The sequence below is a fragment of the Onychostruthus taczanowskii genome, unplaced genomic scaffold, assembly GCF_017590055.1.
Source record: "Onychostruthus taczanowskii isolate IOZ18803 unplaced genomic scaffold, ASM1759005v1 scaffold38, whole genome shotgun sequence".
Lineage (NCBI taxonomy): Eukaryota > Metazoa > Chordata > Aves > Passeriformes > Passeridae > Onychostruthus > Onychostruthus taczanowskii.
In genome coordinates this window covers 12,205,117-12,225,767 of record NW_024501237.1, presented here as the reverse complement: position 1 = coordinate 12,225,767, position 20,651 = coordinate 12,205,117, and the positions used below count along the sequence as shown (strand labels likewise).

At 41.6% G+C, this 20,651-nt stretch overlaps 1 protein-coding gene across 2 annotated transcripts; it reads left to right on the top strand.

Moving 5' to 3' along the window:
- The first annotated feature begins 1,084 nt into the window (after positions 1-1,084).
- HSPA4L (heat shock protein family A (Hsp70) member 4 like) lies at positions 1,085-20,615 on the top strand. Of its 2 annotated transcripts, none has more exons than XM_041412037.1 (19): positions 1,085-1,389; positions 4,788-4,845; positions 5,444-5,584; positions 6,590-6,712; positions 8,049-8,148; positions 9,026-9,159; positions 9,780-10,024; positions 10,110-10,186; positions 11,328-11,479; positions 11,960-12,066; positions 12,430-12,563; positions 13,794-13,996; positions 16,026-16,127; positions 16,629-16,766; positions 17,116-17,241; positions 17,859-17,966; positions 18,866-18,985; positions 19,329-19,490; positions 19,924-20,615. In XM_041412037.1, the coding sequence occupies exons 1-19, from the start codon at positions 1,283-1,285 to the stop codon at positions 20,116-20,118; spliced, it is 2,532 nt and encodes an 843-aa protein (XP_041267971.1). In that variant the 5' UTR covers positions 1,085-1,282; the 3' UTR covers positions 20,119-20,615. The 2 variants fall into 2 exon arrangements, with proteins under 2 accessions (XP_041267971.1, XP_041267972.1); XM_041412038.1 differs by lacking the exon at positions 1,085-1,389 and adding an exon at positions 1,417-2,024.
- Positions 20,616-20,651: the final 36 nt, after the last annotated feature.

The window sequence follows — 20,651 nt, the reverse complement described above, 5'->3', positions numbered from 1 at the left end:
GCCCCCGAGGTTTCTATTCAGTGGGGAAGTCAGCCTCAAGCGGTGCTGCTATACCTTGAACCACCTTTTTCTAACAGGGATGGAAAGAGCAGAGCAGGAATTGGAGTTAGGGATCTGCTTCCCCAGCTGCTGGAGATGGGACTGGGCCTGGTTTGCCTTTCTGATCCTCATCCTAGCAAATAAAAATGAGATAATTAAGGCAGGTGGAGTAATTGTGTTACAAATAATTCCGTGTACCAGTGGTTTCTCTTGCCTCTGGAGGTTTTAGAGGAAAAGAACATGTTTTCATTAGGAAAATTCTGGTTGTTTAGTAGACCATTGAGACCGTGACAAATGGGAGAGATAATCAAGCCTCTTGACAGGGATGTTAAACTAGTTTAGTCGTTTCGTGCTTATTTTTAATCTCCCCAGTGGAACAGAACCGTGCAGTGCAGTGTCACATGCTGTGTCACAAAGACGTCACATTGCTGTGTGAAACAGCGTCATTTTTAGAAGCAAATAAATACTTGGGCAACTTTTCCAGCCTGTAGATTTATTTTGTGGAGTTTCAAAACATAAATATCCGATACCCATAAAACGCGGGGTAAGCAGAGATACTTGGGGTTCGAGTTGACTTTTTTCTCCAGGGAAAGAAAACAGACACAGGTGTTTCTGGGAAAGGACAGAACCGCAGCCGGGGCTGTCTCTTCCATAGGTGCTGGCAACGGGCGGAATGAAGGAGCAGAGTGCCACACTCTGCCTGTGCCCGGCCCCGGCGGCACCGAGAGCCGTGTCCCCTCTGTGGCGGGCACAGCTGCCGGGCCCGGCTGGGCGCTCCTGGCGGCAGGGCTCACCTCGGCCCTCCGGGGCTCCCCAGGAGCCGGCCCCCTCACCGCCAGCCCGGCCGCGCCAATGGCTCCGCTGCATTAATTGCTGCGGATTGTTATAATCCCATTAACCCGGCCCGTGCGACACCGACAGCCCCGGGCCAGCCGCACTGCCCCGACCCTTTAAGGCGGCCGGGGCGGTCCCTGCGCAGCGCTGACGCGCTGTCGCTCTGGGCGGCGCTGATCCCTCCCCGCTCGCCCGCATCCCTCCCGTTCCAGATCCTTCTGGAAGGGCAGCGCCGCCCGAGCCCTGCCGGAAAGAGCCGAGGCGGCGCCGGGGCCGGGCGGGCTCCCCGCCGGTGGCGCCTGCGCACGGCGGGCCCGCTGCCGGTTGGTGCCGGCGCTCCGCAGTGGGGGAGCGGCGGGCGCGGAGCCCCAGTGCCGGTCCCAGCGCCAGAGCAAGCCCGGGCGCAGCCATGTCTGTGGTGGGCATCGACCTCGGTTTCCTCAATTGCTATATCGGCGTGGCGCGGAGCGGCGGCATCGAGACCATCGCCAACGAGTACAGCGACCGCTGCACGCCGTGAGTACCGGCGCGCCCGGCCCCGCCCGCCGCGGGCTGCCCGCGGGTCCCCCCGCGGGATCCCCCGCCCGGGCCGGCCCCTGCGCGGCTGTGCCCGCCGAGCCGGGAGGCGGCAGGGAGCCCCTTGCCGGGAATGCGTGTGCGGGGAAGCCCCGGGGTGTGCGGTGTGCGTGCCGGCTCCTGGCGGTGCCGGCGTGCCCTTGAAATCCCGCGCTGTGCTGCCGGAGGAGCCGCGCGGCTCCACGGGCTCGGCGTGGGGCGCTCCTCGGCAGGCTCCGCTGCCGGGCAGCCAGGGATGCCCCTGGAGCGCTGTGTTTGCCCGGGTCCGGAACGGCTGCCAGGGCTGGGAGCGCTCCCATTAACAATCGCACGAGTGGTGGCGAGACTGCCGAGGAGGAGGAGGAGGAGGAGGTTGATTGAGCAGGGAAGCGGCGCGATGAGTTTCCTTTCTTTAAACCTGTTCGTGCTCGCACCGCGTCTGCTGGCCCTGGAATACCGAGGTCTGGCGGGGAAGGGGGGGCACTGGGCAACGTCCGTGATGATGGGAGACGCAAGAGTAGGTGGAGATACTGCTCCTCTGTTTCTATGGGATACGTCTAGGATTTTTAGAGCTCCATCTGTGCATAATTTTGAAGGTATTCAGGAATTCGTGTAATACTTATAAAATCGGGGGTTGGATGGTGCTTCTCTTTTTACAAAGGAACTCGTAGCCAACAGAGAAAGCTGTTTCTGCTGTGTGAGACTGTAGTAACTTCAGCACTCCTGCCCTGGTCTCGGAGAGGCGTAGGTTTGCTTTCTAAAAAGTTGATTTTTAAAAGTACAGAGAAGTTGATGGCCGAAGATTGCCGTCTGTTTTAATGGGAATACTCTTGAAAATTCTTTTTACTATCTAGAAAAATATGCTTCTCGTATTAACTCTCAGGAAATAATTATCCTTGTGAGAACTGAAATTCTGTGGCCTTTCAAATGCAACGGATCCCATGAAATTGTTGCCCAGCGAATCCTCAGGCAGCTAGAGTTCCCTTCTCCCTTGTGATGAAGAGCACTTCCAATTTTTAGCTATTTTTGGAGTGTGTTCTTTGTAGGTAGGCTTACCTGCATATGATCTATTTCACACTAATGTCTGATTAACTGTACTTTCAAAATACTTGCAAAGTAATTATGAAAGAGGTTCAAATTACCAATTACAGCATCTGGAGTGCACATACACTTAAAGACAGTACCTATCACACCTGAAGTGACATTTCCATTGACCTTTTCTGTCTCAAAATGTAGTAATAGAGGAGACCTTGAGAAGCATCTTTTCTAGTGTTATTTATTGTCTTGAGAGAAATCTAACAAAGGTAAATAGAAATGTAACAGGTTATTACGGTTATGTAAGTTTCTCGTAGTAGCTAAATCTTTACTTCAAGTGGGATTTGAGTGATACAGACAGATCTACTAATTCTCAGTCATCAGAACTTTCCTTATTGCACATAGTAACACAGTAAATGAATTTATTTGAATGTGGACTTATTTAAATGAACTTATTCCTATGGAGGTGCTCACATCACACAGGTAATTGAGTTAGCTGTTAGTTAATTACATGCTGTAATCCAGTGTCAGTACAACCATGTATCATCCTGGAAGCTTTAGCACAAGCATTTTACAAAGAAGGGAAAAGATCCTGCCAATAAGCCGTGCATTTCAGTAGAACTTGGATATTTCCTGGCTTTTGGCCCTCTATCTCTTTGAAGACTGACACTCGACTTCTCCTGGGCTGGGAACTTCAGCAGAGCTGTTGAACACATTTCCAGTGCTTCTGGCACGTTAAACTCATGGCAAATGGTCCTTTCAGGTGCTCTGCCTCACCACTGTGGTTTTGTGGGAAAACAAGACGGTTGCTGTTAGCTCATAACTTACTTCACACCAGGTGTGATTAATGTGATCACATGCTGTAATTAAGATGATGTAATAAAGAATCTTGGAAACGACTGAATTTTTTGAAGCCAAGGAGGGCACGTTTATTTTTTTGGCATCTCTGCTTCCCAGCTGCAGGAGGGAAAAACCATCCATCCCCCTGTGCTGGAAGTAATTGAAATAACCCATGGCAGGAGCTGTGCTGGCTCTGAGCTGCTTTTGCATGGGGTAGTGTGCAGTTTGTGCTGGCTGTGAGCAGAGGCAGATTCCTGCACTGAAAAGGTGTGATGCAATAGCATTCGTTTGTAAATCATTTGCTTGCCGTGGAAATTGCTCGTTTATCTGACTTCCCCTAATTGTCACAAGGCATAACTGGGGACCTGTAGCTTTGTGACGTCAAAAATTGTAAAAGTTGTTTGTGCAAGCTGAACTGCCTATTTGGAAATGTAGGGAAATGCCTCGTGTGTTTGCAGCAGTTAAATCTGGAGAAGGTTTTGGATGTCACAGAGAAGATAGCTAGAAAATACTGCCAGATTGCAGTGATGGAGGGGAAGCTGGAAGCAGTCTGCTGGAGTGACCTTTATGCATGCATTAAACGATTACATTCCAGCTGTGTGAAAACCTGGGCTTCTCTGTTACTCCTGAATGGTTGTGGCCAGATCGGTTGCCTTTTGGGGCAGAGTTGTATTTCAGGTCTGTGATGTGAAGATGCGGTGTTGGTAACTTCCGGAATAGAAAAGAACACTTCCAAAGGCAGTGCTGAGAGGCCAGATGGTGGCTGGGGCCTGAGGCAGCCTTTGCTGATCCAGGGGGGTATTCTTGGTGGCCAAGAAGCTGCAGGGAGCTGTGGATTACAGCAGAGCTTCCTGAGCCCTGCGTGCCTGGGAGCTGTCGCCAGGTCCCTCCCTTTGTGCATGTTCGCAGCAGGGACCTGGTAGTGCTCAGCTGTGAAGCACTTCACTCACTTCTTCAGCTCCCTTGATTTGTGGGTTTTTAATTGTTGTTTTAGGATTGTTGCTAAGGGCTCTTGAGTGTGAATATTGCCCTGTGAGACTCAAGGGTTGTTGAGTCAAGAGAACCTGGCCGGTAAATTTCAGGGGTTTGAATGAAATCTCACAGGCTTCTTAGGTTTTAACCTGTGATCCAGAAGTAACTATCACTGCCTTTCCTTCGTGATGCGATCTGTGGAACATTTCAGCTTTCACAGAATCCCTTAAATGCAATTAAAATGGCAACAGTTGCAGTTGCTTGGTGTTTCTAAATTAATTTGCAAAGAACAAAATAACAAGAATTCCATTTCAGGTTCTGGTGCTTCATGCAGTAATGCTGTTATTTAACACATCCATGTCCTGCTGTTTGAGTTTTTGTGGGTGTTCTAAAGTACCATAGAAATATTTTACGATGTTTTATTTTTTTAAAAATTTTTAAAAAATTTTTTAAATTTTTTTTTTTAAAGTTTTTTTTTTTTTTTTTTTTTTTTTTTTTTTTTTTTTACTTAGAGCATGTATATCTTTAGGATCCAAGACCCGAGCCATTGGGAATGCAGCAAAGAGCCAGGTAAATGGATCAAAAACTTTCTGACTGGTAAACAAGTTCATCTTGGAGAAGATGCTTCTGTAGTAGTTTCTTTTGATAGCTTTAAATACTGTGTTCACTGGGATTTGTTTGTTTTGGATCTTTCTTTGGTTAAAAGCCTGTCCTGATGAGAGAATAGGTGTGGGGAGGCTTTACATCCAGATGGGATATGAATTAGAGGAGAACTTTAAAGGAAGGGAAATGTGTTAATTTGTTCAAGGTTCATTTAAGGTTAATGTAGGTAATAACTTCATTAGTTCCTGCAGGCAGCCACTGCAGCAATATAGGATCTTAAATCACTCATGCTGTATCAGAAAGCTTCTCTGAAATAAAAGGTACAGTGAAAATTGATGGCAGCAAGTTAAATGGATATTACAGAGAGAAGTACATACCAATTTTTCTAATAGGGGCCATAGATTAAAAAGTAGGTGGTTCTTTCACTCTCCTCACATGCTGCATTTAGGAAATGTGTGGGGCTTCACACAGGTCAGTGTGTGCATTAAGCCCAACATGAAAAATTCCTTTCTGCGCAGCCCTCTGTATCAGGATGTCATGGGTAATGAAAATATCTTTGCCACAGATCGTCACAAATGTAAAAAATGCAGTCCATGGCTTCAAAAAACTGCATGGAAGAGCATTTGAAGATCCTTACATCCAAGCTGAGAGGGCCAAACTTCCCTATGAACTTCAGAAGATGCCAAATGGCTCTGTAGGAGTCAAGGTGAGTGAGAGCTTTGGGTGGAATCTCCCTGGTGGTAGAGATGAGCACTTTGGGCCCTTGTCACTTAACTTCCTCTGTGGTCCTTTAGAAAACTAAATACATTCCTGTGTCTCTGAACAAGTCTGTACTTTCTCCAACATGTCCACTGAGGTTTCTCATCAATCATTTTAGTTTTCCTAAGTCACATTAGCTTTTCACTTGGCCTTACTAGATTTATCTTCAAATCTGTGTAATTACAGTGTGAGATTATTAGTTCCCATCAGACATGCAGAGACCAAGTGTCAGGAAAACAGCATAATGCTCTGAATATGAAATTTGAACAAGTTATCTTTAATTTGCTTCCAAACTAAATGGCAGGAGTGCTTGGGATTGCTGGAGAGATGATAGCTTGTTAGGAATTCAGGACACAGAACCTCCCATGGAGGTTCCTGACCACGTTTCCTAAGCACATTTCCTAAGCAGGGCAGTACTGTTGGAATTGCCTGGTTTACACCTTCCCTGCCTCCTGTGCTTGAGTGACTGTTGCAGGAAGCAAATGTTCCTTGGGCTTGCTCCAAAACTTTTATTTTTAGCCTGTGTTATAGCACAATGTGATCCTACGTATATTGTGCTCTTTTTTGGCTGCTTTTTTTTAAAATTCAAAATACACGAGCAGCAGAAATACTGTATCATTGTGAATAGTCCCTTGAGGTAACTGAGGTGTTAAGCTTCCCACAAAAAAACCAAAAAAAAAAAACCAAAAAAAACCCCAAACAAACAAAAAAAAACCCACTACCATAAAAACCCAACAAACTGAACTGCTGAAGATTCCTTGTAGGGAGCACAGATCAATAGGCAGGGAGTTACTTGTGTCTAGAGCCTGGTGTTCAGTGGGTCTCAATGCTCAACATTAGGAATAATAATTAATTGGTATGAATTAATAATTCATTGTAATTAATATGAAGTTGCACATCTTGAGAGCAAGGTTGAGGTGATTGATTACAGAATCCCAATTCTCTGTTCCAGGTGAGGTACCTGGATGAAGAGAGACTGTTTGCAGTGGAACAGATCACGGGAATGCTGCTGGCCAAGCTGAAGGAGACTTCAGAAAGTGCTTTGAAGAAACCAGTGGCCGACTGTGTGATATCAGTAAGTTGTGTATATTTATTGCAATCCATAGGCAGCTTTATGCAAACTAGGACCATTTATACCATGGTAAGAGGTTCAAGTAGCAGGTAGAAATCATATCCCCAAAAGTGGGCCTTTGTTGCAAGTTTTCCAAGTGTGAGAATACTTCTTGAAGCATTTGTGAGGAGATGGAAAGGTTGTTAAATCAAGAGTGTATTTTCAGAAAGGACACAGTGCTTAAGCTGATGCAGTCTGTCTGTCTCCAAGGGCTACAGACAGTATTTCTGATTACTGTAGTTCTTGTTACAAGTGGGAGCTGTCCTAGGTGTAAACATATCCTCCTTGCTTCCAAAGAACCTTCCTAAATTCTTGTTAAATGTCTTTCTTGTTGCATGGGCGAACACTGTTGTAGTGCAGTTGAGAGTCACCTGAACTTAGGGCTCTGAGCGTCCTGCTGATTAATGTGACACACCCAACCACTTGGCTTTGTTTGAAAAAGTCATTTTATTTTATTGGCTATGAAGTCTTGTGTCTGCTTTTCACATGGTCTTTGTTTACTGGCCCTGGTGGGAAGTTTGGGCATGAAGGATTGCAGTTATCCCTTCTCTGTCAGGCAGAGCCATGGGAACTGGAAAGCTGTGTACTTGAGCTGTTAGAAATCTGCTTTGATCTTTTTCTTTGCTTCCTTAAGCTGGGAGAATACCTCCCACACACCCAGGCATCCTTGGCAATGCCCCACAGTGGTAGCCAACAAAACACACAATGAAATGGAGCTCTAGTCTGCTGAAGAGATGCCAGCTGATGGCAGCCAGATCCTAAATGGGCTCTGATGGTGCTGTGGCTATTTTTGGTGGCACTGAACCTTGTAGCACACTGTAAGCTGGCACTGTGGTGGCAGTGATAGCTGAAAAAGGGATACAGGTTCAAGCTGGATTCCAGCATCACTGCATTGCTTCTGCCATTGGCTTACTGTGGGGCTGTGTGTGAATGTTTGTTGGGTTGACTTTGTCCTGCACAAGTGTTTCCAGAAACTGGTGATGATTTTAAGATGAAAGACTCATTAAAACAATCTAAGAAAACATTTTCAGGAATTATTTTTTGCATATTGAAATCTGCTTTATTTAAAACAATCCTGGATGCAACTTCATTTTTGTCATATTTTGAATTTTTAATTAAAATATGCACTAAAATGAATTAGATAGTTGTTTTATTCAGATAGCCTTATTAATTTGAGGTTAGCTTATAACAGATTCTTGTGGTACTGACATTTATAGGATAGCTTGATGGCCAAATCTGACTACTCTAAGTTAAAAAATCCATATCCTATAATATCCAGTGTCATTATTTTTGGAAACAGGTCCCCAGTTTCTTCACTGATGCTGAAAGAAGGTCTGTAATGGCAGCTGCACAGATTGCAGGATTAAATTGTCTGAAGCTGATGAATGAAACTACAGCAGGTAAAGGACTTTTTTTTGTCCTTTGAGGTCATCCAGGCTGTTGAGTGTGAGGGTGATGACACCCTGCTCTTACACAATTGGGAGCTTGGGAGAGAGCTGTCCAGGCTAGTACTGCCCATTCCAGTTTGGGAACTGGAAACACAGCAGTGGGGTGGTGTGCAGCACTTGGGAAGGACCATGAGAGCTGGGGTTTGCTAACCTGAGCACTGTCACACTTGGGAATAGCTTTGGAAATAAACCTGGGATCTGTGCTTAACGTTGTGGCAGTCCTGTGTGCTGTAGCAGTGGCACAAGTGTTTCTATCAAGTAATTTACTCCCCTCTTCGGGTTTTGGTGAATTCTAAGGTAGGGCATAGAAATACATAACACTTCATGGGTACTAAAGTTGAAGCTGCTTGAGTCAGTAATTTTTATTTTTCTTGATTGATTTTATTTGCTTTTGAAAAGTCTGAAAAAGCCTTCCAAATGAGTGCTGGTTGTGAAAGCATGTGTAAATGAATCTTCCAAAACATTTCCTTTATCTCTTGGGCATGCTTGAATTTTTCAAAGCTAAGGTAAAAAAATTCTGTAAGGAAAGCATTTCAAAGGAGAGAGGTGTAGGCATGAGTCTTAATCTATGTACTTTCATAAATTACAGTGTTAATTTGGCTACAAGCACGGTGAGACTTTATTAGTGCTAAACCTTCACTTCACATTTCTTTCTCTCTTGTCAATAAAAAAATGTGTTTTCAACATGATTTTGACTTTTTAGTAAGAGTTATCAAGGCCTTTAGAAAGGATGAACATGGGCAGTATGTGTCTCTTGGTGGTGCTTTTAGTGCATGGTCTGCAGCTGTGCGTGCCTTCCCCTTACCTTCCATGGGTTGGTGTTTTCCAGTTGCATTAGCCTATGGAATATACAAGCAAGATCTGCCAGCCTTGGAAGAGAAGCCAAGAAATGTGGTCTTTGTAGATATGGGGCATTCTGCATATCAGGTTTCCATCTGTGCTTTTAACAAGGGAAAACTGAAGGTAATCTTTTAAGTCATACATTAAAAGCCTGAAGTATTTAAAACTCAAAATAGTGCTCTGTGGAAAGATTAGTTTTTTAAAAAATAAATGTCTGTAGGAACTATTTTTTAAATGTGGACTACAAAACCTTTCTGTTAGATTTTGACTATTTCATCAAGTCCGTTTTTGTACAATGCAGAAGTGTAGCATCCTCAAGTGTGTTTTGGAAAGTGCTTGATAATTAAGGACACTGCATAGTTTTTGTGTCATATCCCTGAAATATTTGCATATTCAGGGAGCCTCTTAAGTGTTGTAATTGTGCAACTGATTCACTGACGGGAGGCTCTTGAACTGTCTTGAGTTGCTCTGAGGTGTTAGGTTTTTTTTTGTGCCATCCCAGACAATTCAAAGTCTAAATCCAGTGGGATGTGAAGCAAAGCTGAACAGTCTTTGCCTCCTGGTTTGGAGACTTTGTCTGTGACCTACTAAAGGCTGAATGCTTTTGTGGGCCTGTCTCTGGTAGCCAAATGCTATCTGAAGCCATGTGGAAGGCGATGATGGCACTTCCCACTGTGCTGAGTAAATGATGCAGCACAAACCTTGTCTAATAACTTCTGATCTTGTTCTTTGACTTCTGCCAGGTCTTGGCCACTACCTTTGACCCTTTCGTAGGTGGCAGGAATTTTGATGAGGCTTTGGTAGATTACTTCTCTGAAGAATTTAGGACAAAATACAAACTGAATGTAAAAGAGAATCCCCGAGCTCTGCTCCGATTGTATCAGGAATGTGAAAAGCTCAAGAAGCTGATGAGTGCGAATGCGTCTGACCTTCCCCTCAATATCGAGTGCTTCATGAACGACCTGGATGTCTCCAGTAAGATGAACAGGTACTGGGTGGTGTTCCCACTCTGGGGCAGGAGTTTGTGGTCTCTGAGCAGCCTGCTAACACCAAGCACTCTCCCTGCCCTGCAGAGCTCAGTTCGAGCAGCTGTGTGCTGCCCTTCTGGCCAGGGTGGAACCTCCTCTAAGAGCAGCCATGGATCAAGCCAGTAAGTAGAAGTTACTTGAAGTGCTGCTAGTAATCCAGTCATTCCTGATCTCTTTAATGATTATCTTTTCAATGTATTTTTGTATTTATTAGAATTGCAAAGCTAAATACTGAAAAGTTAAATGTAAGTTCCATTCCTATGCTTGCCATGAATGCATGATCCCATTTCTGCCTCATTTAGTGCACATGCTACTCTGCAGCCTTGGTTATTGACCTTCATTCACCCTGTGTCATGGAAAAGGTTGGCACTCTGAATTGATGGAAAAAAACCACCAAACAACTAATCCAAAATGATGATGGTAAAAGATACTGTTCTTAACTGCAACCTTCTGGCCAGCCTGTTCCATGTGGTACTTACATGTCCTCACTGACCTGATAGTTTGGCAGTATATTCTTAAATTGAATTACCTAAAGCATGTGCCAATAACAAAGTTTTTTTTTTGTTTTTTGCCGAATGTGGTGTAAAGGAGAGAAATAGACTTTAACAGGAAAGCTTTTACCCCCAATTCCAGCACCTTCAACTAAAAGGGAAGAACTCTGCTGGTCTTGTGACTTGGCTCGATAGCAAATACAGGAATTAAAAACCTGAGTAACTGCTGAGTAGAGCTGTTCAAGGACTGACTATTGTTTGAGATGACTTCATACATATATCCTGGTTCCAGAATTAACAAGTTAACATTCAAGCACAATGTGCTGGTTTTTAGATAAATTGGCTTAAAAGGTTTTCTTTTCTATTTTGGCAAGCAAAATTCAGCCAAACATAAAATGACATCTGTTTGGGCTTCCTTTTTTTTGGGTTGTTTTGGGAGAGGTGAGATACTGTCCAGTAGTGCAGAAGACCCAGTTTCACCTTTCTGAGTTCATGCAGAGCAGAAAGGAGATAGACAATACACTTTATAGAACAGCTGTTCTCATTGATGCTTGGCTTCTGCATTTCCCAGGTTTGTGCAACTAGAAAACTTTGTAGCCTACAGGAGGGACAAAGAGTTTTGAAGATCTTTTCAGCCATGAAATATATTTAGGGCTTGTCACAATGCCTAGATAATAAGAGAACTTTTATCTTTTTTTCTCTTCTTTTTTTGTCCAAAGATAGCTTTCTGATACCTTGATGATAACTTAAGGGCATGCACTCTCTTTTCTAGAACTTCAGCGTGAAGATATCTACAGTATAGAAATAGTAGGTGGGGCTACTAGAATTCCAGCAGTGAAGGAACAGATCTCTAACTTTTTCTGTAAAGAGATAAGCACCACGCTAAATGCTGATGAAGCTGTTGCAAGAGGCTGTGCCTTGCAGGTATAGTTCCTGAAATAAAGCTTTAGTATTGCTTCTTTAACATAATGTACTAATGAAATACAGCTAACCACAAGCAAAAGGTACTGTAGCTGAGGCAAGATGCAGAGTCTTACTTGTTATTGCACTAATTGGAAATTATTCTGTTACATTCATTAGTTTGCTGTGTCATGTTCGAAGGATGGGCTTGTTAAAAAGACCTGTTGAATTTGAGAACCTAAATTCTGCTGTTCCACTTCTGTGTTGTCACTTGGAACCTTTGCTTGGTTATCTTTACTGAAAATCACTAGGGAAATAACATCTGTTACTTTTGTTAAGTCTTTCAGTTCAATTAACTCTTGGAAGTTTCTGTTTAAAAAAAAAAAAGTCTGTGATAAGCAGGACCTCCATATGACCTATATGATAAGTATTAATTATTGTACTTGCTATTTATTTGACTATATGGATATAATAAATTTTTGGTCTCTTTTTTTTTTTCCCTAGTGTGCAATTCTTTCTCCAGCTTTTAAAGTGCGTGAGTTTTCCATCACAGATGTTGTTCCTTACTCCATAACATTGAGATGGAAATCATCGTATGAAGAAGGAACAGGGTAAGTTGTACAGTGCCTACAAAACAGTGTGTGTTTGGATATAAAGAAAAAGGTTGAAATTCTAATTTTCTTTTTTAGCATTTTACCTTTTGGGTTCCAGTTACTGCTTAACAACTGGAAAGACGATTATTAAAATGTTGGGGTGAAGTTGCCTAATCTTTGATAAGTGTGACATAAAATGCAGAGTCCAGCTTTGAGACATAGAGGCCTTCCTCCAACCTCCAACTCTTGTTAAAAACTGACTTAAACTAAATCACTCAGTTGCTTGGTCAGCAGGGCTGCTGATTGCTAACATACCTTGACTTTGATTATCCATTGAGTTATGCTCAGAGGTTTAATGTTACCTAATGTTTATTGCTTTAGGGAGTGTGAAGTCTTCAGTAAGAACCACGCTGCTCCTTTCTCAAAAGTAATTACCTTCCACAAGAAAGAGCCTTTTGACTTGGAAGCTTATTATACCCATCCACATGAAGTGCCTTATCCTGATTCCAGAATAGGTAAGGACATGGGAATAAAACACCCATCCCTAACTCCTGTTGATACAGGAAAAGTGGTTCTCCTTTCTTGTAAGATATGTTACTTCCATATTTTCTAGCTTACAGAAAAGCTTAGGTTCTTTAGAAAGGCTCAGCACAGGCTTCTTGATTTAAGTGTAGTGAGCAAACCATATTGACATCTCTGTTTGACATGCCTAAAAAAAAATTCTGCATTCTTCCTTCTGTCTATCTTTACAGTTACTGAAGGCTTCAAAAGAAGTAGGCACAAAGTTCAGTGCTCTATTGTCTGGTTCTTTTAGTCTCTATAAAATTGATTAGGATCTTACGTGCCTGCCAGCCTGTGTTTTTCAAAGAAATTGGATCAAAGGAACTGTTGCCTGTCTGGACAGATAACTTGTCTCATGTTATCTGTCGTGTCTCTTTCTGTTAATCTGAGAATATAAAATATAGATGTTTCCTCCATTTAAGCATCTGTAGTAGAGTCTAAAGAATTGGATGGCATAAATAAGTTTCTTGTTAGCTAATGTTACTTTTTTGCAGTTATTTTTGCACTCCTCAAGGTCTTTAATTCATTGTTGTATTCACTGGTTCATTAATCAGGTACAAATTTGCTGCTCTCTGTTTGGCTATCTATGCAAGAAGTCTGTGGTCCTGAGGAAGAAACATTCTCCTTTACATATGCACATAATCTACACTTAAATTTTCAGCAAGTTGCAAAATGAAGTATCAATCTCACTGCTTTCAGAAACCTTGCTAAGCACTATTAATTTTCCAGAAAGTGTAGTGCAGCCATGTTATCAAATTTAAGCAGAATATTTTATCTCTGTTAACATTTTATTTTTCAGTGTGAAGTTTGAGTTATGTGGACAAAAGAAACCATTTGAGATGAATCAGAGTAGTTTCTCTTGTGTGGTGGTTACAGAAGGCAACAGAGAAAAGTAGAATACCTAGTAAAGTACTGTCTTTTTTTTTTTTTAATGAAATACAGATAAAGCAAAACCATCTTAGCAATTACCAGTGAACTGATAATAATCGAGGAACCAGCTTTTTGTTTATCTACCTGCAGCTTACTTTGTAGGTTTGTCAGCAGAATAGAAAGTTTCCAAATAGTTTCAGCTACATGAAGTTGCCGTTTAAATTAGCTCCCTTAAAGGAATGTGTTCGGGGCTTTTTCCCCCTCTTTCTGTGCATTTTGGGACAACAATTAAAGCCACCTCTGTTGTTTCCAAGGGCGTTTCACTATTCAGAATGTGGGTCCCCAGCACGACGGCGACAACTCCAAGGTGAAGGTGAAAGTGCGCGTCAACATCCACGGGCTCTTCAGCGTAGCCAGTGCGTCCATCATCGAGAAGCAGAGCGTCGAGGGGGACCACAACGACACCCCCATGGACACCGAGTCAGCAAGTAAGAACCAAGGCAGAGATGAGGAGCTGGTATGTAAAGCTTGTCAACGTCTTCACTGTCATTGTGGCAACAGAGCCCGTAATTGCAGGGTAAATGGCCTATAATTGCAGGGTAAATGGCTGTGTTTGGCTTCTGACTGTTACTGCTTCTCCACCCTTAAATTATTTCTTTGGTTATTTAGCACCTTTCATGTTTATTGCTTAAGTGTGGTACTAAGAACAAAGAATGGAAAAACGGATTCTAAAAAATAATAAAGTAGTTTTTTCGTTGTTTTTATCATCTCTCTACTAGTCTTAGTGTTATCTAGTATCACTAGCAAAAGGCAGAGTAATTAATGAGATCTGTTGACAAATTAATTTTAAAGGTTTTTCCTCACAAAGTATGTTTTCAATGGGTAAAAAATATATGGTATTTCTTTATACATGGAAAACTGAAAGTAGCCTCCTGAGAGTAGCTCCCAGTGAGGTGCCCCTTTGCAGTGCAGAGTTGAGGACTGGGTGCCAGGGAACACTTTGGAGCTGGAAACAGCAACACCAGCACTGGCTCTGACAGCCTTTCTCCTAGGAGTTGGCCTTAGCTTCTCCCACCTTAGTTGGATATTCTACAGGAATTAGAGCAAATGGTTACACAACTAGCATTACATAACTGGTATAAGCACTATGCTGCTTTCCAGGAATGTGGGCATATTTGAAATGCTGAGCATGGTGCAGCTCCATACATGATGTTGGTAATCTTGTGAGCAAAGGTTGGAAGTGCTAGAGCTGGCACCTAGTGTAAAAGGCATGTGGAACTTACTGGGAGTGTGCTGAATTCAGTGTGAGAATAGCTGCTTCCATGCTCAGGCTTTCCATTTGTAGCACTTCATTCATCTAACACATCTTCTGTTTTACAATGGTGCTTGTCAGCAATTACCTTTCAGTATTGAGGATGATCCCCTCGACTCTGAGGAGGTTTGTCTTGTCTGTGTGTCCTGTTATCCCCTCTCTAGCTATTTCCTGTAGGCCAAGCAGTTCCTTCCAGTTGTTGGCTTTTCTGTGTGAACAGTAAGAACAGCAAGTGAGGAGTTAGAAAATATTTTCTTCCTACACTCAAGTGACAAAACTTTAAATTTGGTCAAAGTAGTCTTGTTTTCCACTTTAAATTGCAACATAGGCACTTTTGCTAGAGTTTGAAATCCTTAAACAATTGTTTTTATTATTTTGTAGAACTAGGAGTAAATTACTCTACATGCATATGTAGTTTGTGAATCCAGAAATACAAATTCCTTGTGATGTAGGCCATCTTGGACCTTTCAGACCTTAGCTACAGATTGTTAGTTATTAATGCTCTGGATCTCTGAGAATTAGAATCATCCTGAAAACACTAGGTTTACCCATTACTATGCCATTAAAAGTGTCCTTCAGTGATGACATGGAGCTGTATTACTTAAACCAGGTGATCTGCACTAGTAATTTACCAATCAGATTGTTAAATTTAGAATAAGGCATAAGTGATAAACCTACTGAAAAATGTAAGTGAGGCTCTCTTTATTTTGGGTGGCAAGGAGGGAAGACAGTTGCTCATGTACTCCCAAGAGGCTGCCACTAAAGTATTGATTTCACTGCCTTGTGAGATGGATGCAGGTAATCATTGCAGTGATTAAATTACTTCTGCTTTGGGTTGCAAACTTTAAGGGTTAAGTCAAAAATGATAGGAGATGATAGTTCTGGCTGTTCCATAGAGAATCCATTGTTGTTTCCTGTGTTGGTGGTGTGCTGCTAGAATGTTCTTTGATTTCATTTTATATGTATTTGTTTCTAATTCCAAGTGAGTATTCACAAGGCTTAGTGTAATTATGTGATGGGATCAGACCGCAACATCAAGAAGCAGAGTAGAATTTTGATTTAATTTGAGAGATGTAAATACAAATACAACATCAAAATGCCTGTTTAAACATAGTGAAGGATAAATTTTTAAGATTGATTGTGAAGTTCATATATTGTCTGCAATTTACTGTAATTGATATCAGTCCTCAATCTTACAGCAAACCTTTGCATTCAGTTATGTAACTCTCTGCAGGATAAAATGCAGGTTGATCAAGAAGATGGTGTGCAGAAAAGTCAAGCTGAACAACAGAACCAGGCAGATGAGGAAACTGAAAATGCTGGAACTGAAACAAAGGTTTGTATTCAGTATTGATGGGATATTTTTTGCCTAGTATTCTCACACTTAACTGATTTTGCTAGTTGGAAATCATGAGATTGTGTTTAGAGGACAGCTATATTGAAATGGATAAGTAAGGAATCCTACCATAGCACTTCAGAAAAACTGAAGTTTAATCAACATAGCATGATTAAGACTTGAAAGTAGGTTTCTGCTGTTTAACCTGGCTTTATAATGAAGATGGAATTTAGGGAGATTAGGAAACATTGTGAAGAATAATATGCTTTTAAGCTTTTGAACAAGTTTACTTAACAGTTCTTTAAAGAAATTCATTTCACGTGTTTGGTTCCAAACTAAGGTAATAGTGATTTTGAATACAGAGAAATAATTAGGCGCTTAATTTACATAACATGAATTTGTAGCTGTCTTAACTAGTTTAATTTGTCTCTCTTTTTTGAGCATAAAGGTAGTAATATTTCGATTCCTGGAAGTTTCTGACTAGTGTCACTCTTTTCATAGGCTACTTCTGGAGAAAAGCAAGATCATCCCTCCCAGCCCAAGGCTAAAACAAAAGTTAAGAGTATTGATCTCCCTATACAGGCAAGCCTCTGTAGGCAGCTGGGACAAGATCTGATCAATTCCTATATAGAAAATGAGGTAAGCAGCATAAAGAAGTGACTCCTGAAATTAATGTCTCTGTAAATAAGTATCTTAAAAATATCTGCAGTCATTGGCTTACCTAAGTTACAATTCTTTAGGACATTGCCGTAATTGTAACAGATTTTGGTTGTGGTTTGGGTTTTTGGTGAAATGACTCAATTTCTCTGGACTAACTTAACCCATTCTATTGTGCTTGTAGTGATGACTTTCACAGAGGTGAACATTTTTATCAGTAATTGTGAATTATCAGGCCTCTGCCAGCTTCTCTGCTACAGTTTGAAGAGTAGTCACTAAGCTGAACACTTAAAAATGCTTTCAGTTTTCAGTGTGCCTTTCTCCACCCTAGGGGAAGATGATGATGCAAGACAAGCTTGAGAAGGAACGAAATGATGCTAAGAATGCTGTTGAAGAATATGTGTATGAATTCAGAGACAAGCTGTGTGGAGCCTTTGAGAAATTTATCACTGAAGAAGTAAGACTTGCTGATAGATTTCAGCTGTTGGGAAAAGTTCTTTTGTGTTCATAAATTTTTAGTATGTGTTCTGTGGAGGCTGCAGGGGTCTCTTGGACTAGTTTTGGAATAGGAGATGGCTTGACTTCCCAGCAGTGAAGCTCAAGTTATGCCTGACATTTGACTTGCAGAGTTCTTTACTGCCTGAGAAGCTCCTCAGTGGCAAGGAAGGGTCAGGGATGCAGGCAGAGTGAAAACCCTATGGTCAGCATAGGAAAGTAGGACAGATCACCACAAGCCTCTGAATGGCATGAGTGGGTAGGAGTAAAAAGGAAATGAACAGATAATATGGAACACTCTTCAGAGGTGCATGGACTGCCTTAAATAGCCTCAGGACTGATTTTGTAACTCTGGTAAACTTCACCTGCAAATCACATGAGTAGGGTTGTCCTGCCTCTCTCATCTCTGTAAAACCTTGGCTTTGAAGTCTGTTAATTACTGTTTTCCTTCACTCTCACTTGGAATATTTTAAGCTGATGAAGCAGTCCTTTTTTGAGTAGGGTGGGTTTGTGCCAGGGAGAGAAGTCTTATTTGATGTGTTCCTTTCTGACTTGGAGTGTCCATAATTTGCTTTGTAGGACTCCAACAAGCTGACCTTGATGTTGGAGGACACAGAAAACTGGCTTTATGAGGATGGAGAGGACCAGCCAAAACAAGTATACATGGATAAGCTTCAGGAATTAAAGGTAAGGTTTTAAGTTGTTTTGTGGAAAACTCACTCATATTTAGAACTAGAAGTACAGTTTAATGTGAGTTGTGTTCCTAATTTGAAGATGGTTGAAATGAAGCAGACTGTCACTAATGACAAGAAATTTAATTGCTCTGGGAATTTTCTGTCAGACTACTTGCAGTCTGAAAGAGGCTTTTGAGTAGTTTGACAGCACTCCTGGGAAATGAGAATTACATTCCAGAATATATATTCTTTTTTTTCCTGTTGTCAGTGATCTTCTTTAGATGTATAGTAAGATCAATTTTTGGGTCTAATATCCAACAAGAAAGGCTCTGGAGTGCTTTAACAGTAGCTTCCATTGTATCATTTGATTATTGATGACAAACACACCCTAAATGCTTCAGATTTTAAGGATCTGATGGGGAAAATAGAAGTTCTGATGAATAACTACCCACTTCATTGGAAGTTGATGAACATGTCTAGCCCTTGGCTTCCAGCTATTTACTCTCCAGTCACATTTCCTCAAGGGGAGGAATAACTAATGGAAACAGCAGTGTAGATCCAGGCAACTGCCTGGATACCAGTATTCAAGAGAAGGAAAAAGCAAACAGTGGATAAAATTAGATGTTTTCAGATTAACTTCTTAAAAATTAAAGCATCCATTAAAGCCTAACTGTTGCAAATGCTCTTTTTGCGAAAAACAGCAAAATACCAACCTAGAAAGGAGCCACTACTCCTTGTGTTTACATTTCTGCTTTTTTTTGTTGTTGGGGTAAAGCAATATGCAAAGACTTGACTCTTTGAAAGGGTGAAAAAAGGAGTTAAAGGCGGCCTTCCTTCCCATGCTGCATTGTATTCTTAGAGCAGACTAAAGGAAATACGTGTTTGTAAAGATCTTTGTGTTTATTATTCCAGAAATTTGGACAGCCCATCCAGGAAAGATGCATGGAACATGAAGAGAGACCGAAAGTGCTAAATGAACTGGGGAAGAAGATTCAGCTTCTTATGAAAGCAGTAGAAGCATACAAAAATAAGGTAAAGCCAAATGCTTTAACCATTCAGTGATTGCAGGTGTTTTGAGTTTGGCTGTAGAGTCTTTTGTGTTTACACAAATCCTGTAAAGTTACCTCTTGGACTGCTTTGGAAAGGCTGTTGTACTTCTGCTCCTGAGAGCTTTGAACTTGTTCAGCATTGCTAGCAGAAAGAGCTGCTTCATGAGAACATAAATCAGAGATTTATGTGTTTTTATACTGGTACCACTTGAGATGGATCTCTGAACTTACAGCTGGTATTGGTGTTTCTGTAACTTTGAAAATTAACTTAATTGGGTGAGCAGCATATTTTAATTGGTGATACAAATACCTCTCTCTCCCCTTAGGATGAAAAATATGACCACCTAGATCCTGCTGAGATGGAGAAAGTTGAAAAATACATTAATGAGGCTATGAATTGGTTGAACAGCAAAATGAATGCCCAGAACAAACTCAGTCTAACTCAGGATCCAGTTGTCAAAGTGGCAGAAATACTAGCAAAATCTAAGGTAAAAAAATAATTGTACTTGTTGCATTCTAATCAGTTTTTCCTGAACCAGATTTTAGCCTAGATCTGAGCTAGAATTATACATCTGCAGAGATTTTAAAGCTATTAAAAGATCTATACAGGGGGGCAGCAGTTACAGCACTCTTCAGTGCTGGCTCCTGATTTACAGTACGAGCCTTTTTAAAATATCCTGAGTTACAGCACCAGGTTTCTACAGAATTGGCTGTCACATACAGGTTTGTAGCAAATCAGAAGCTCCTCAGCCTCCTGAGAGGCTTTTTTGGAAGCTTCTAGACTTGACAGAATAGAGAAGTGTGGTCCTTGACAATGACATTCCAGGCCATTAGGGACCAGAAGCAAATTAGAGGCATTGTAGTTGAGTGCAGTTGCTGCGCCACCAAATGACCTTGCTGTCTCACTTGTGTCACAACTAGGAATTGGATAGCTTCTGTAATCCCATTCTGTCCAAGCCCAAGCCGAAGATAGAACCTCCCAGTGACGGGCAGGCCAAAGCTAACGGGGAGCACAACGGGCCGGTGAACGGACAGAGCGCTGCTGACACCAAACCCGAACCAGCCAAGGACAACCCTCAGCAGACCAAACCCCCTGGAGAAATGGAAGTGGACTAAACCTTGCATTTCTTTTACTTCATTAAAATAGTGCAAGTAACCACAGGGTCCATTCTTTTTGTCTGGTACACACCTCAGATGTTCAGTTATTCTTAGCCAAACTTCTGTCATTTGTTGCTGAGTAGTTTTGAAAGTGTTTTATATTAAGTACACCTCTGATGTTCATTTCCACTGATGCTGCTTATGTGGAGCTTTAGCCAAATGTAGATTGTATAAGTCAGTTGAAGCTTTCCCAATATATTTTATATCAAACATACAGAATTGATATATAAATGGCAACAATCTACCTTATTTAAAGCTTTTATTGTGGATAAACCTCAGCTCCTTTATTCAGGAAAGGATACTGTATTGCACTACTGATGCTCAAGTGTAGATCTAATCGCATCTTTATTTTGGAAAAATATTGGAATTGAAGTGGCAAAACCTGTCACTTGAAGCACTGACCTTTTCTAGTTATTGTATTGTTATAATTTAAATATTAAAATAGAGGTTAGTTGGCATACCAGTCCATCTTGTTGATGTACCATGAGAAT